This window comes from Acomys russatus, chromosome 4, assembly GCF_903995435.1.
Source record: "Acomys russatus chromosome 4, mAcoRus1.1, whole genome shotgun sequence".
Lineage (NCBI taxonomy): Eukaryota > Metazoa > Chordata > Mammalia > Rodentia > Muridae > Acomys > Acomys russatus.
In genome coordinates, this window is record NC_067140.1 from 51888108 (window position 1) to 51904332 (window position 16225).

Below are 16225 nucleotides of genomic sequence, written 5' to 3' on the forward strand. Positions count from 1 at the left end.
TTCACAGACTCCCTCAGCCTTATTGCATTCTCAGTCTTTCTCTGCTTTCTTGCATGTATAACTATGTATGGGTATAAATATGTGTGTGCATGCATTTTTGATCTATGTAAAATTGAGGGTCCACAAATGAAAGGAAATACAAAACACTTGTTTGAGTCCTTTTTCCAGAAGATGACATCATTTTATTCTTTATAACTGTGCTTGTAAATTATATTTTGTTTATCTTCTCATTCGTTGACTGACAATAAGGGTGATTCCATAGTATGGCTATATACTACCTTATTTAATCTTAAAACCGTCCTCATGAATTAAAAATTTTTATAGGTAAAGTAACTGACACATTGGTGGATTAAGAAATTTATCAAAGGGGTCTTATCTAAGCCAACTTTCGAACTTATGTTTTACACCAAATAAAAGCTACGACAACCCGTTTAAATGTGTTAAAAATCAAAGTATATTTTCCTTCATTTGTTAAAAATATTTAAATTTGAAGAGAATGCACACAATGTATGTCCATCTTAGAAAGCAAAGGTTTTTTTTTTTTTTTAAGGAATTAGAGGTGATTGTTAGAGTACATTGATTAAGGAGAGGTGCCCACTCACGGTACGTATTGACTATAAAAACAGAAACTCAGCGGCTCATTTCTCTACACATTTATTGGGCACCTACTATTTTGGGGCCTGGAATGTACTTCTTGAGGTGTAAGGAGGGTGAAATTGACATTCTACAGCCAGTTGTTTTAAGATGCAGAGTTTAAGTTCTTTACTAAAAGATTACTGCTTTCCACGAAGGAGCCAAAGAATTTTCCCTGCACGAGCCCAACTGAACGCCTGCAAAGATTCTTTCCACTGCTTAACTTCTGCTCACCGAAGGAGACCTTGCTTCTTTGCAGGCTCAGAGCAGAGAGAACTGGGTGTGTCTGGAAAACAAATTCAAATCCCGCGCTCTGGCGGAGGACTTCCGGAGGTCTCCAGCTCAAGGCTGGAGTATCACTTATGAGACCCGCGCCCTGAACTGTGTGACAGGATGCCCAGGCTACCTGCAACTGCCAGTGTGGCTTGAATGGGCTCCTGTGTTCCGATCTCAGGGAGGTGATGCCGCGGACACTTGCTCCTGAAGACAAAGTCTTCCGTCTGCAGCCGCCACTTCCTGGTTGCTCTGCCCTTACTTAAGATGGCAGCTAGGTGCCTTCGGCCCGGTTTACTGCGGCTGCTCAGTACACTCCCCTAGCGCAAACAGGTCTTCAGCCCGCCTCTACCGCTGAGGTGAAGCCTGGAATGCAGCGTGTCTCCTCCCCGTGGTGCAGCTAGTGGGTGTGCTTTAGGGTTAGTGGGGCTAACTAAGGAGGAGGAGGACCCCGGTTCGCGCTGCTCTCTGCCCTTCCCTCGCTCCCTGGCACCAAGGCTGCACGAGCCCCAAGGGAGATTTTTTCCACCCCCACCCCCCACCCCCGCTTGGGCCCAATATGATACTAACCAAAGCCCAGTACGAGGAGATAGCCCAGTGCCTAGTGTCTGTACCGCCTACCAGGCAGAGCCTGAGGAAGCTGAAGCAGAAGTTCCCCAGGTAAGTCACCATCTCACAGCCTTTTGCCTTCAGCCCAGTTCCACCCTCGCAGTGCACAAGAGCCACGTGTCACACACGAATGGGAGGGTCATGAGAAAGCACTCTCTTTTTCATTTGCTTACTATACAGAACACTGAATGGCTAAGGCTCCTGGAGCTTCTGCAAGCCTTGCAATTGAATTCAACTCAACAGATGCTTATTGAAAACTTTGATACGTCCCGGGGGAAGTACACATAGTAGGCGCTTCATAAATATCCATTGGTTAATCCACAGATGCAGCAGTGGGTAATGGTTAATGGGAACTTTGCTTTTATTTGTTTTTGCTTTTTTGGGACAGGGGTTCTCTGTGTGGCCCTGGCTGTCCTGGAACTCCTTTGTAGACCAGGCTGGCCTTGAACTCAGAGATCTGCCTGCCTCTGCCTCCCGAGTGCTGGGATTAAAGGCGTGCACCACCACACCTGACCTAATGGGAACTTTGCAAAGTAAAAATATGAGTTGGAAATTTATCCTCGCTGCCAGTTTGCCTAGACACCTAGAAGTGGTTGATCTAAACCCCTTTCTGGGATGCCACTGGTAACAAATAAGAGGCCAGGCTTAAAGGGGACCGTGTGATGTTGACTATGGGGTGAAAAATGTTCTTAGTATAGTTGAGGGCATTAGCTTAGGGATTACACTTTTGAGCCTGGTCATTTGGACCTCCAGGTCTCCAGGTTTCTCTTTATGTGCATACATATTCCCGGGCTTCGTGATTTCCCCTTTTCTTTGCTGTGGCATTTCAGGAATAGCCATCCTGCTAGTGACAGCCTTGTAGAGACTGTGTAACATACACCCCTCACTTCAAAGATGTGAAAGCGGAGACCCAAACATTACTTGAAGAACCTATTCAAGACAACTAGGTTATCATAACTAATATGGTACATGATACAGAACATTTTGTACACATATTTTCTTCTTTTTCAAGACCATACTGTGATATTCAGCATAGTTAGCCCTGGTGGAGAGCTTTCCTACCTATCATGCATAGCCTATGACCACGTATCATCAGAGAGATATCTTTTATGACCTGAATTTTAGTAGACTAATTTTCCTAGTCTCTAAACAGAAAGGCTGTCTTTCCAATATTTTCCATACTTAAGGGTGATAGTATCCCTTTATAGCCAGAGGATTTTTATCATAGTTGCTGTCCAAGAACACAGTTGACAAGTTAGAATTTAATTATTGTTATTAACTTTTTTTGAGTTCTGTCTATGGCTGATCACCTAAGGGAAAAGGTATAAAAAATACACATATATCATACGTATGTTACATAATATATAATATGTATTATGTATGTATGTATGCATTGCTGGGCAGTTTTGGAACTTTTTTGATACTTTGTTATCATTATGAACATATATTACTACTTTTAAAGAAACATTATATATGTGTGTATTTGGCTCACATGTATCAAGGTGTGCATGTGCGTGTATGTGTATAGGTCAGTGCATGTGCATGTGTGTGTGTGCGTGTATAGGTCAGAGGACAACTTGGAGTTGTTTCTTCCACCAAATGGGATGTGGCAGTTGAAATGAGATAGGCTTGGTGGCGAGTACTTTGATCCACTAAGCCATATTTTGTGCCTTTGTAGGGTTATACCTATAAATATTTACTAATATATAAAGTAAAGCTGAGAAGTTAAATGAAATACTACTAAATTTGCTTTGAAAAATAGTACATTTTTGTTTGTTAACATATTTTATGTATAATATTCATAATTCAAAAAAGAGTCGAGGCCTCCATTTAACTGTTTGTCTACATTTGACTGCTGATAAAAGAGTAATAGGAGGGACTGGGAAAATGGCTCACCGAGTCAAATGCTTGCTATGCAAGTATGAGGGCCTGAGATTGGATCCCAGCATCAATGGAACCGAAGAACAGCTCACAATAAGAAAATGCCTCCATCAGATGGCCTGTAGCCGTTTTTATGCCGTGTTTTTTTTGATTAGTGCTTGATGCTACCCCTGGGCAGGTGGTCTTGCATTGTGTAAGCCTACTGAGCAAGCCTTTGACAGCAAATAGTAAGCATCGTCTCTCCACGGTCTCTGCTTTAGTTCCTGCCTCCAGGTTCCTATTCTGACTCATCTTCCTGATAGTCTGTAAGCATAAGCTGAGATTAACCCTTTCCTCCCCAAGTTGCACTTTTGGCCATGGTGTTTTCTCATAGTAATAGAAAGCAAACTGACACGTGGGATGTTGCTGTGGCACACCTGACCATGTTGCATGAAAGAGGTTTGCCTTGGAAGCCCTAGCAATGAAGAGGTCACTGAGAGGCCCCATCTCAGAAAATATAGAGAACTATAGGAGACAATATCTGATGTAGATTTCTGGGCACCACAAGCATAGGTGAATGCACCCACAGACATGGGGACATACACAGGTATACATTACCACAGAAAAAGAAAGAAAAATTAACAAGAAACTCTAACCTCATATGTAGTTGCAAAAGGGAAGACTAACTTAATAGGCTTTTTAGATAATTGTGGATTTAAAAAAAAAAAAAAAAAAAAGGACTGGACATTTATTTATTTATTTATTTTCCTAAATTCTTAAATTTTTTCCGAGACAGAGTTTCTCTATGTAGCCTTGGCTGTCCTAGACTCACTTTGTAGAGGCTGGTGCCACCATGCCTGGCCTTGGATGTTTTTATTACACAAAACCTAACAGTAGCTGGGCGTGGTTGTGGCGCACACCTTTAATCACAGCGCCTTGGAAGGCAGAGGCAGGCAGATCACCTAAGTTCAAGGCCAGCCTGGTCTACAAAGTGAGTCCAGGACAGCCAAGGATACAACAGAGAAACCCTGTCTGGAAAAACAAACAAACAACCTCACAAATGATAGTTTCTTGAAGGCTGACTGTAAACTGGGGTAAGAAACCCAGTCAAAGACTTGTCACCTCCTTGCATTGCAACCCAGTGGTCTGTTTTGAACTTTAGTGGGCCTGTTACTCATGCAGTATTGGTTTTGAACCATATAAACCTTCCAAATGTCACGGTTCATTCTACTGGTGTGTGTGTGTGTGTATGTGTGTGTGTGTGGGGGGGGTGTGGTTGGTTGTGGGGGCGGTGTGGGTGTGTATGTGTGTCGCATTTGCTAATCTCAGCAGGGATCCCATTAAGAGTCTGTAAGATTTGAAGCTGTCGAGCTATGGTGATGGAAAAGAGGTTTCTAATGTTTGAATTTTCCCTTGAAAGCTCAAATTTTGTCATTGGCAACACATGCTATTAGTTGTTTCCCTTGGAATGACAGGCTCACGTCATTTATATCTGAGAGAAAAAAAAAGGTCTGCCAGATACCCAAGTCTGAGTAATCGTATTTCATTCATTGTTTATTCAAGTAAGACTTTTATTTCCTGGGAAAAGATGGCTAGCTCAGTTCTCAGTCAAGGTGAGTTTCCCCATGGAGACACCACCCTATCTTCCTAAACGGTCTTTGTATTTACTTCTAAATTCAGCATATAGAATTTTAAGAGGATGCAACTTCATGTCACTAATTAGCAAATATTCTGAAGTGAAATAGCCATTTGATATTTTTTAGGCTGTGTGTACATGAGGTTGAATATGGCTGTAGTACCCTGGCCTCAATTTGTTGCCAGGTATTGGAAGTTAAAGAATCTAGCAACTTGATTGAGGGCTGAAGCATGGGAGGGGCTCAAGGGAGGGTAGCTGGAAGTGGGTGGAGAGGGGGAAGTGATACAATGCCACTTCTATTAAGACACATTTGAAAAAAGAATTGGAAATTTACCCACTGTAGCATACAATAGTTACTAATGTCAATAGAATAGAAAGGAAAATCATATTTTATATTTTAGTAAAAAAATAGTTTTGACATTGTAGAGCCCTGAGAGGGACTTGGGCTTTTGGAGGCCATTGGCTACACTTGAACACAACCACTGACTGTCTCAAGTCAGAGCTTATTTATTTTTGAAGGCCGTTGATGGGTATTGACAAGTGACTACAAAGATGATTGCTAATTCTTTCACCTGCAGAATGTGGGACTGTCTGTCTCTGCAGCTTTGGCCAGCGATGAGCGGAGTCATTTAGTCTTTACTACATTGAATTAAGAATGAACTTCTAGTAATTTGAGTTTATATTAGCTGCTTCTTCTTCTTCTTCTTCTTCTTCTTCTTCTTCTTCTTCTTCTTCTTCTTCTTCTTCCTCTTCTTCTTCTTTCTTTCTTTTTCTTTTCTCCCCATTTCCTGAGATCCATCCAGGTTTTCATCCAAGCAAGAAGAGTACTATATCATTGGGCTATTCCCACACCTAGTGTTTTTAAAATTGCAATAAGTTGTAAGTTATTTCAGTAGTTTTATCTATTTAATTTTCTTTTGGCCTTAATGGAACCACTTAGTGTTCTATGCCTTCCTCTCTATAGAGGATATTTGTTGGATGTGCTGGTGTTAAAGATACTGATTTTTTTATGTCTTTATTGTTGAAGATGTTTTCTAGTTTGCTCTTAAGTATTCTGATTTTAACTTCCTTAAACTTCAATTTATGCTTCTTTTTTTGTTTTGTTTTATTTTTAGTTTTTGTTTGTTTGTTTGTTTTTTGTTTTTCGAGACAGGGTTTCTTTTATAGCCCTGGCTGTCCTGGACTTGCTTTGCAGACCAAGCTGGCTTCCAACTCACAGAGACCCACCTGCCTCTACCTCCCATCTGCTAGGATTAAAGGTGTGTACCACCACACCCAGCTCATTTTAGATTTTTGAGGCAAGGTCTTTTCTACATAGCCCTGGCTGTCCTGAAACTCAATACATAGACCAGGATGGTCTTGAACTCACAGAGATCTGCTTACCAAGTGCTGGGATTAAAGGTGTATACCACCACCTTGACACCTGACTCCTTTTTGTTTTATGTGTCAGGGTCTCATTGTGTAGACCAGGCTGGGATTAAAAGCGTGTGTGCCACTATTCCTGGCCCGTTCTTAAATTATTATTTTTTGTTTTTTTTTTGTTTGTTTTGTGTTTTGTTTGTTACTGTTGTTGTTTTGAGACAGGGTTTCTCTGTGTAGCCCTGGCTGTCCTGGAACTCACTTTGTAGACCAGGGTGGCCTAGAACTCAGATCTGCCTGCCTTAGCCTCCGGAGTACTGGGATTAAAGGTGTGTGCTACCATGCCTGGTTTTAAATTCTTAGTATTCCCAGTTGGTATTCATTTTGTTATCTGCTTAAAGGCAAAAACGTAATGTAGGATTTCCCCAGTATTAATTTTATTCTTATTCCATATCTCCTGAGGGAAACCTCGCTTCCTTTATGGCTTTGTTCTTTTCACTGAAATTACACAATTATGTAATTTCAAGCTACCTCATTGAATTTAGGCACTCCTCTCTACCTGTCTATTCTTAGACTCCTCTCTTTAACCTGAGATATAGCTCAGTCGTAGCATACCTCCCCAGCACACATAGACACTGCCTATAGTGCCTAGCATTGTTTAAGAAGAAGCAGAATTTTCCACTTAATGTGAAGAAGTGGAACTTTGTGAGCTTTAATACTTCACATTTTGAAATCTACCCTCACTCTGTCCTTTCTTCCTGCAGTTTAATACTAGTGGCTCTTTCTGTCTTTAGCAGATCAGGTGGACTGTGTGAGTCTACTACCTAAAGCTGTTGTCAGGCTGTGTTTAGTGTCTACATTTTCGGTTTCTGATTCATAAAGACACTTGTAGCCCAATCAGCTGTTCTTCCCAAGACTTTCCTGCACACTCTAGTTGTATATATTATATGTATCTGTAAATAGTTGTAAACTTACAGAAAATTTGTAGTAGTATTCCAGAGAGTTCCTTATGCTCTCTCCTGTAGCTGTTAACAATTTTGCATGACCTTTGCACCAATTGTCAGAATTTCAAAATTAGTTTTAACACGGTGTAGTCACTTGCTTTGTTGTTGTTGTTGTTGTTGTTTTTTTAACTCTCCATCTCTCTCCCACAAATGTCCTGTTCTGCATCACATGTTGCCGTTTAGTTTTATCCCGACTTAGGAGTTCTCCGGTATGTGATGTTTTCTGCTTGGCTTTCATGATTTTGATATCTCTGGAGAGTGTACTGATTAGTCTTTTCCAAAGTGTCTCTGTCTGTGTGCTGTTTGCTGTCTTATAATACATTTAGGATAGAAAGTTTCAGCAGCTGCACCCCAGAAATGACATGTCCTTCTTAGCGCCTCGTGTCAGTGGAATAAGACTTCTCATGTCTTACTGTTAGATGTGACCTCATTCACTTTCGTATGGTTATGGCTGGTGAGTGTCTCTGTGATAAGGTTGCTGTTCCTCCTGTTACTAAGTGCCTTTTGTAGATTTGCTTGGAGACATCAAGTTTCTTGTTTCTCATCACATGTTTACTGTTTTCCCAGGGGAGTGAGTGTCTATCAGAGGGACTTTCACAAAAGTTATTAGTTATATTTACCCAATAGTAGTTCAGGTTTTACCAGAATATTCATCCAACCAATTATGTCTACTGTCGTATTTTTATGGAAAGCAGCCCTACAGTAAGGCCATCATTTTCCATGGTTTTTGCAGGATTTTCTACCACTTTCATCTTAGAACATTTGACCTGTACTAATTCACTATGTGTTTACTTTTTGCAACACAATTTGGACAAAAAAACAAAACAAAACAAAACAAAAAGCCCAACAGGATGTGGTATAATTAATTTGAATAGCCTCGAGTACCAAGAGAACAGATTAAAACATAACTAATATCTATAAATAATAGAATTACAGAATTTTAGAAACTGAAAGATTTCTAATGGGCTCTATCTATCTACCTACCTACCTACCTACCTACCTATCAGCTATTTATTTTGGGATGTTGTCTAACTATGTAATTCTGCCTGGCTAGTGCTAACTCACAGAAATTCACCTCAGGGCTGTCATACCTAGCCTCAAGTAGGATTCGTTTTATTATTATTATTATTATTATTATTATTATTATTAATTTATTCAGATTACAACTCAATTGTTATCCCATCACTTGTATCCTCCCTCCCTCCTGCTCAAGTAGGATTCTTAAAGGAGATTTTCATTGGAAATTCTTTTACTAGTAAACTAAGCCTTTGGCACATGCTTCTTGATTTTATTTACCATGGATTGATTACACAGTTGCTATCCAAATGAGTTATACATCAAACTTTTGAGATCATGCTTATAAACAAGTATCTAATCCCACTTGTTCAATCTTTGCCCCTAGGCAGTGGGCTCTGGTTTTTCTAATTGTGCCTTCCATATTGGTAGTTGTGGTTTTTCTGTGTTGGCCCAAACATCTATTATCTTCCCGCTCTTAGATAGTAACCATTCATTCATGAAAATGCCTTTTATTCCTGCTCCAAGTAAAAGCTCAAAATTCTAGTTAAAAACTGTGGCTAGGTCCCCTCTGCTTAAAACATTCAGTCATTTTGAGATCTCCACTTATCTCTAACTAGGATATTAGAGTAAAAGATGCTTCTGCTATGCCTCGGCCTATGTTGAATTTACTAGTCCTTGGTGGACTTAATTTTGTGTTTACTGGAAGTATCCAGGTTTAATTTGGTGCAGCCATGGTCCAGTGTTGAACAGCCCCTGTTTCCCACACTGGATGTATTTTATGATGTTGCATCTTCCCACAGAGAGTCCTTTGTTGCTTCTATAACCACTTGTCTGTAGGAAACCACTTGGGTTTTGTCTCATATTAGTGTGGGCCAAATCCCCTCACTGTAAATGGAGGAGTCACCCCTCAGAGCTCATAAGCAGAAGAAACGGGTTTCAGGCTCAAGTGGAATCTGTCTCCAAATTGTATTCTGATGCTGCATCCTGTGATGATGCTCCCTTAAGGTTGTGGTGAGCATTAATGAAAACAGAGCAGGCAGAGTGTAGAACCAATAGGAACAGTAAGGGCCGGGGGGAGTGTGAACACTATTAGGATGTAGTCACTTGGGGCTGGAGAGATGGCTCAGAGGTTAAGAGCACTAACTGCTCTTTCAGAGGTCCTGAGTTCAATTCCCAGCAACCACATGGTGGCTCACAACCATCTATAATGTGATCTAATGCCTTCTTCTGGCCTGCAGGTGTATTCAGGCAGAGCACTGTGTACTTAATAAATAAATCTTAAAAAAAAAAAAAAAAAGAATGTAGTCATTTGACTACAGTAGATGAAATCTGAGTGGTGTCACTTTCAAGTACATGGTTTTGTGTTGAGACAAAGGACAGTAGCTTAACAGATTATAGAAATATTTATATGGACCAGCTGATGATATGCTGACTAAATAAGATTTGGTTATTTCTGATGTTTCACCAAATATCAGATGTGACACTGAGCAAGGTTTTTTTTTTTTTTAGCTTTAATTCACTAATTTTTAAGAATCACAGCGAAGTATTACAATGTGTAATTAATATACTTAGGCCTGATTTACACACTCGAAGTATTATTTCTATGGGCTTGTCTGTAGAAATCGGGTTGAGTGCTGGTTCTTAATTTGTGGTTCGTTTTTTACACGCTGATAATGTTGTGGTGAGCCTGACTTCCAGAATAATAGGCAAGAATGGCTCATTAAGGGAGAAAAAAGTTGTTTATTGAACCTGAAATGTTGTTTGTGGCTTTGCCAAAGAAATAAGATTAATTTGCAAGACATTAAAAAGTAGTATTAGTTCATGTATTCTGCAGTATCTAGATATGCTTCCATAGCGATTACCTATTAGGGTGGGCTAAGAGTGAATACTGAATACAATTGTTTGGAGTATACACATTGGTGACCTTGTAAGTGTGCCTTTATTTATTTATTTATTTATTTTTATTCTATAAGATTTTAGGTTTGGATTTTGTTGTCATATTATAGGTTAGGCTTCAGTTTTCCTGAGGTCGTTTTGCTTGTGTGTGGCCTCTTTGCTTTCTAAAGTAAGTTTTAGCTTTCATGAGATAGTTGGACTTTTCTGGGTTTGTAGCCCTGCAAAGGTGAGGTGAGCCTGCATTCTCAGCAAAGGGATCTTTAGGAAAGCCGTTCGATAGCCTTATTCTGAGAAGCAGCCACATGGTGACTGTATTTCTTATTACTTCGTGGGGGTTATTCATGTTATTAGAACACTGAATTCATTTTAAGTCTGTTTTCAGATATTGCGCCTCAGCTTTCTCAGCACTAACTTGTATGGGAGCGGTAAAGGAGAATTGCATGTTTCCCTAGGGAAAAAAGACTGATGAAAGTATGAGGCAATAATATTTTATTATTTAACTTTCAATAAATGTGGAGTGAATTTACCATTATTTTTTTATTGTACCCTTTATGCAGTTTTGCATATTGGTTGAATCTTCTTTAAAGACAGAACAATGTGTAAGTAAGTGCTGTGTTATAGTTAAGTCCAAAAAGTGACCTTAGTATGTAAAAGTCATGAACACCTTACAGGGCCTGGGTAAACACTTCCTTTTCACTGTTGCTTCCAAACAGAAACTACATGTTTTCAACCTTCTTTCTCTTTCAGACTGTAACCTGATACACTTTGGGGTGCAGTCAAGGTGAGGATTCCACAATTCTCATTTCCAAGCAAAATGCTGAAATGTCTCAGAACTTCTTTATTTCCGTGTTTGAACTATATGTAGTTCTGCTGCCAAATATGAGTAAAACTATTCAACTTAGCACCCTAAACTTAAGAACATAAGAGCAAATATTTTGAAACAGTGAAATTCGTATAGAGAGAAAGTAAGGTAGTTTCACGTCTTTTGATGTCATTGCTCAGTCAAATATTGAACTAATGAGTGTTTCTCGGCTAAGTGCTGCATCCTTGTCTTTTTCTCTGTTGTCCCGGGAGCAGAAGTTACATCTAAGTCCCAGACTTAAAATACCTGGTGCATTGTCTCTGCCTTCTGTCTTGTTCCCCTTAACTTACATTTATTTTTTAAAAAAATTTGTCATTGTTATGACCTAGCCTTTGCTCTTGGAACAAGAAAGAATAGGCTAATCTAACTCTAATCTTGTGTTTATTCTGTTGGAGGAAATGGGCGCTCTAGCATGCCCGGGGCACTTACAAGGGTTATCACTTAAGGCTGTTGAAAATCCTCAAGTTCTCAGTTAGCACCATGTAGGATATTCCGAGCCTGTGGACCTGTGGGATGAGAGTGTTTGGTTAAGCTCGCTCATCAGCCAGTTCCCTCACTGCTTCCTCAGATCAGCTGTGCTGGATGAAAGAGTCGGGCGTGCGCACAGCAGGCTTAGGAGCCACTGTTCGTCCTGCATATTTGTGACCCTCCTCAGGTAGTTGGAACCAGGTCTACAGAGAAGGAGGATAACGTTTGCTCTGTGGCATACTGTGGTCCTCTGAGACCCTGCAGCTTGCAGCACAGTGCCTCTGACTCACAGTGGAATAAGAGACTCTTGTAGGTGCCTCGCTTGGAGATAAGATCTCAGGTAAAGCTACATCTGTATTCAGCCTCTCCCCAAGCACACACGAAATTAGGCTGATAATACACTTTTTTTTTTTCAATTCCTTTTTTGTTTTTTTGTCTACAGTTCTCTCAAGCTGCTGTCTTTTGCTTAAGGTGTATTATTCCACTATTTGTTTTGGCTGATAATATTGGTAGGCAAAGCTATAAAATTTGATATTAACTTGCACTTCAAGCCTCATTTAGCTAAGATGGTAAATGGACTGGGGCCTATGAGACAGACTTCATTGTATAACATTAAGAAACCCCAGACTCTTGCAGCCTGCGTGTATCAGCCTGCATGGAACGCACTGCTCACAGGCATCATTTTCTGACTGGTAAAGGTAAAAGTTGTCTAGATCTGTATTCTCTGGAGCCATCTAATGCATGGACATATAAAGACAAAAACTACCATTAATCACATTTCCACTTTGAATTTTTATTTGTGCTGTGGTGGGCACATTTGGTACCTACACGTACATCCCATAAACACTGCTACTGCCCTTATTATATTGGATTCACTGGCCTAGGGGGAACTACTGATAGGCTCAGGTAGTAGCGTTTAGAACTGGTCTAGTCATTAATGCTAAATGCAGAAACCTGTAGCGAAGTCCCTTCCTGTGCCCTCGATGTTTGCTTCTGGAGGCAGAGCTCTCCATCGCCTGCCTCTTCAGTTGGAGAAGCTACTCCTCCCTCGCCCATGGCCAGGCAGGTGTGTGACAGAGGAGTAATGCAGCTGGCCTGGTTTGGATTGTGGCAAAGTAAAAAGCAGGGTTTGTACATCGACAAGAAGGTGCTGCTTTGCACAGCAGGACTGTGGGCCTTACTGCTGCCAGGGCTTGTCCTTAGGGACCCAGGCTAGAACGTACTCCCCCATTTCCCAACCCCCCCTTTTTAAAAGGAAAATCTAAAAATCCTGAGTGTTTAATGTTTTCAGTTTGCTTGAAGTTTTAAGCACCATGTGGGCCAACATTTTCCTGGCCAAACAGAGTAAGTCTGTGGGCTGAGTTTGGCTGATGGCCAGCAAGTGCTGGAACTGTCTTTTCTTGGCTCTTGAGAGTTGATTTTGAGTGTCTTCTCCAGACCCGATGGCCCAAAGCTCACACCGAATGCTAGAAGTCTGTGGTGGAGGGTGTTCACACCACACAAATTGGCAAATGGTGTAAACCTGGGCTCCTCTTAGCCTCAAACTTGAATCCACCGAAAGGCACTTGCTTAATTCCAAAATGCCAAGACATTTTGCATTACATGTTATAACTCTATAACATGACTTTTATAGAAATTTGATAACCCAATTTATTTTTAATATTTTAACTTTTTTCAGAAAAGGGGCTCAAAGTACTTCCATTTGCCTTCCATCCATTCCTATTGTTGTATTAGACTCTGTTTTCTTTATATGTGTGATATAAAATTCCAACACTGCATCTTCACAGTACCTAGCAGTAGCAGTTATTGTAATATATTTCACAACGGACATTTGATTGAACCGATCTGAAATAAAGTTCCTTCTTGTCTTCTTTATAAAGCTATGTTTCAGAATTCTCATTTAGGAAAATTAATCCCTTTCAAAATAGATTAGGTAAATTTGAGGATGTTATAGTTCCTTTTAGCAGGGATTTGGAAATGTTCCACCAGTGTTATACTGGAGAGTTTATCATGCCAGGAGTTATTTCTAGAGAAACTTTAAGCTTGGAAGTTACACTTTTAATTACTAGTTATTCCTACTGAAGCAGTGAATACCTGCTTAGCAATTATAGTGAAAGACAGTGGGAAATTCTTAATTGATTACAAATTAACTTAGTGCGGTTTTCTAGAGACTCAACTAATGTGTTCTTTCTTACATCATAATTATTAGTCATTAAAGATTGTGGTGGGCTGAGGAGATAGGTGGCTTAGTGGGTAATGTGCTTACTGTGCAAATGCAAAGATTCGAGTTCATGTCCCCTACAACTCAGGTAAATGCTGGATTGGTATGTTAGCCCACCTGTAATCTCACCATTCAGAAGGTGGAGACAGACATCCCCAGGGTAAGCTGGTTAGGCTAGAGGTAATCACATCTCTGTATTTCAGAGACCCTGACTCTAGGAATAAAGTGGAGAGCCATTCAATAAGACTTCCACTGTCAGCCTTGACACACAAGCACACACATGTACACATATACAGGCACACAACTTGCATATACATTCAAAAAAACAAAAACAAAACAAAACAAGAGCAAAACCCCAAGCCCCAAGAATATGACAGCGTGTAGTTTTCAATCAAAATGAGTCAACAGGGTAAGATTATACATTTAGAGTGACAAATGGAATCCCCTGGGGGTGGGCCCACCAGAGTGAGCCAGCTGGATGTGATGTTGAGTTTGGAGAGTTGTGGCCTGGCTTTGACTTTGGTTGGGTTACTTAGCTTTGTGTGCTTGTTTAATTATTTTATAAATTATGGGCCCAAATGATGCTACTATGAACCCCATGAGGCTGTGAGAACTTTTAGTTTTAAAGACTTAAATAAGTTGATTTGAAGAACCTGATTCCTGAAAATAAGCATACACACCTGAGTTCTTGAATTCCTTGCCAGGGAACATACGGTGGGTCTTTTCATCCTTTGACCAAATATCTTTACTTATGAAATGAAATTATTGCCAATTTCAGTGAAATTACAGGTAGAATAGTGAGCACCATTCTTGATACCCTGGCTACCACAGAACTTATTATTGTTGCTATTATTTATTCAAGGATGGTCCTTGCAGTGCATTTTCGGGTTATAGTAATTAGACTTAGAAAATTAAAAGTGAAAAGATTTTGCCCAACACCAGCTCTTTTTGTTGCATAGTTTCCCAAGTGTTTTCCTGTTGTTGTTTTTTTTTTTTTTAAATAAGTTATGGTGAAACCTTCTATCATAGTCTGTTGATTTTTCCCCCCAAATATTAATGTTATATGAACACTACTTAAAGCAGACTAAGTCAGAATGTTAAAAGCTGGGGATTTCAAAGTGTTTTCTCATGTAGTTATTTTTTCCTCTAGTGCAGTGCCTCTCAACTTTCCTAATGCCGTGATCTTTTATTACAGTGCCTCTTGTTGTGGTGTCCCTGAATCATAAAATTATTTTGTTGTTGTTGTATAACTGTAATTTTGCTGTGCAGGACTTATGATATGCAACCCTCAAAGGGGTTGAGACCCACAGGTTGTCAGAGGCTGCTCTAGTGAGCGCTTCCTTCTCAGGTCGATAAGAAGGTGCTATGTGCCTCTATTGGTGTAGCTGACTGAATACTAGCTGGGATGCTGAGTTCTTATCAGGAAGCAGCTGGAATCCAAAACCCGTGTGTAGTGTAGGTGTATGTCTTCGGGGTATGGTAGACTCGATCACCACACGAATGTGGACTTGGTTCTAGTGGTTAAATACAGGCACTAATTAGCTTTAAAGAATGTGTTTTTAAGCAGGGCGGTGGTAGCACACGCCTTTAAGCCCAGGCAGAAGCATGCGGATCTCTGTGAGTTTCAGGCCAGCCTGGTCTACAGAGTGAGTCCCAGGGCAGCCAAGGCTACACAGAGAAACTCTGTATTCAAAAACCAAAAACCAAAAAGAAACCAAACCCCAAAACAAACAAACAAACAAAAACAGAAAGGAAACAGAAAGGTAGTGTTCTTGTGTTTCTAGATGAGCTTAAAGCATTTGCCATACTAGTGCCAATTCCGTGAGGACTAACAGAAAGATACAGAGTTGCATGCAGCTTATAAACAGACTAGAGTTACTACTCCTTAAGTCTTTATCTCTGTGCCGTGTTCTGGAATGCTGCCTTTGAAGATAGCCTTTAACTTTTTTTTACTTCATAGCTGAGCGATAATGACTTGGACGAGACCTCACCCCTGTCTCTCTTCTTCTACTCCGTCACAGAGATGCCGTCAAAAGAGAAGCTCTCAGAGTGAGACCTACTTCATTTCAACTGGTTCAAACAGAAGTGCTAAAATAACCATAAAGATCTTTGTCCCTTTACAAAAACAATATTTAAAAACCTGAGCGGCATTGACAAAATGTTGCCTGCAGCCCAAGTCTGCGTAAGAAAGCCATAATAATGCTCCGGGTTCTCTGTCTGGGCTTTCTTATTTGCCACCTGTCTCTTCTGGAGTGTTAAGACTTTGGGTAGCTTTATTTCATCTGCTGGAGGTGTATAGGGAGCCTAGATTTGGCACATTGTCATGAAAAATATTTTATTCATGCGATAGCTTTTTAGACAATTGTATTCTGTACTGTATTACAGTG

At 40.2% G+C, this 16225-nt stretch overlaps 1 protein-coding gene across 2 annotated transcripts in view; it reads left to right on the plus strand.

Moving 5' to 3' along the window:
• The first annotated feature begins 1192 nt into the window (after window positions 1–1192).
• Window positions 1193–16225, plus strand: part of Cdin1 (CDAN1 interacting nuclease 1) — a 201085-nt gene continuing 186052 nt past the window's right edge. The window contains exon 1 of one of the 2 annotated variants that reach the window (XM_051144350.1): window positions 1193–1566. In XM_051144350.1, the coding sequence (XP_051000307.1) occupies window positions 1466–1566 (101 nt within the window). In that variant the 5' untranslated portion in view covers window positions 1193–1465. The remainder of the gene's footprint in view (window positions 1567–16225) is intronic. The other variant, XM_051144351.1, reaches the window with a different exon arrangement.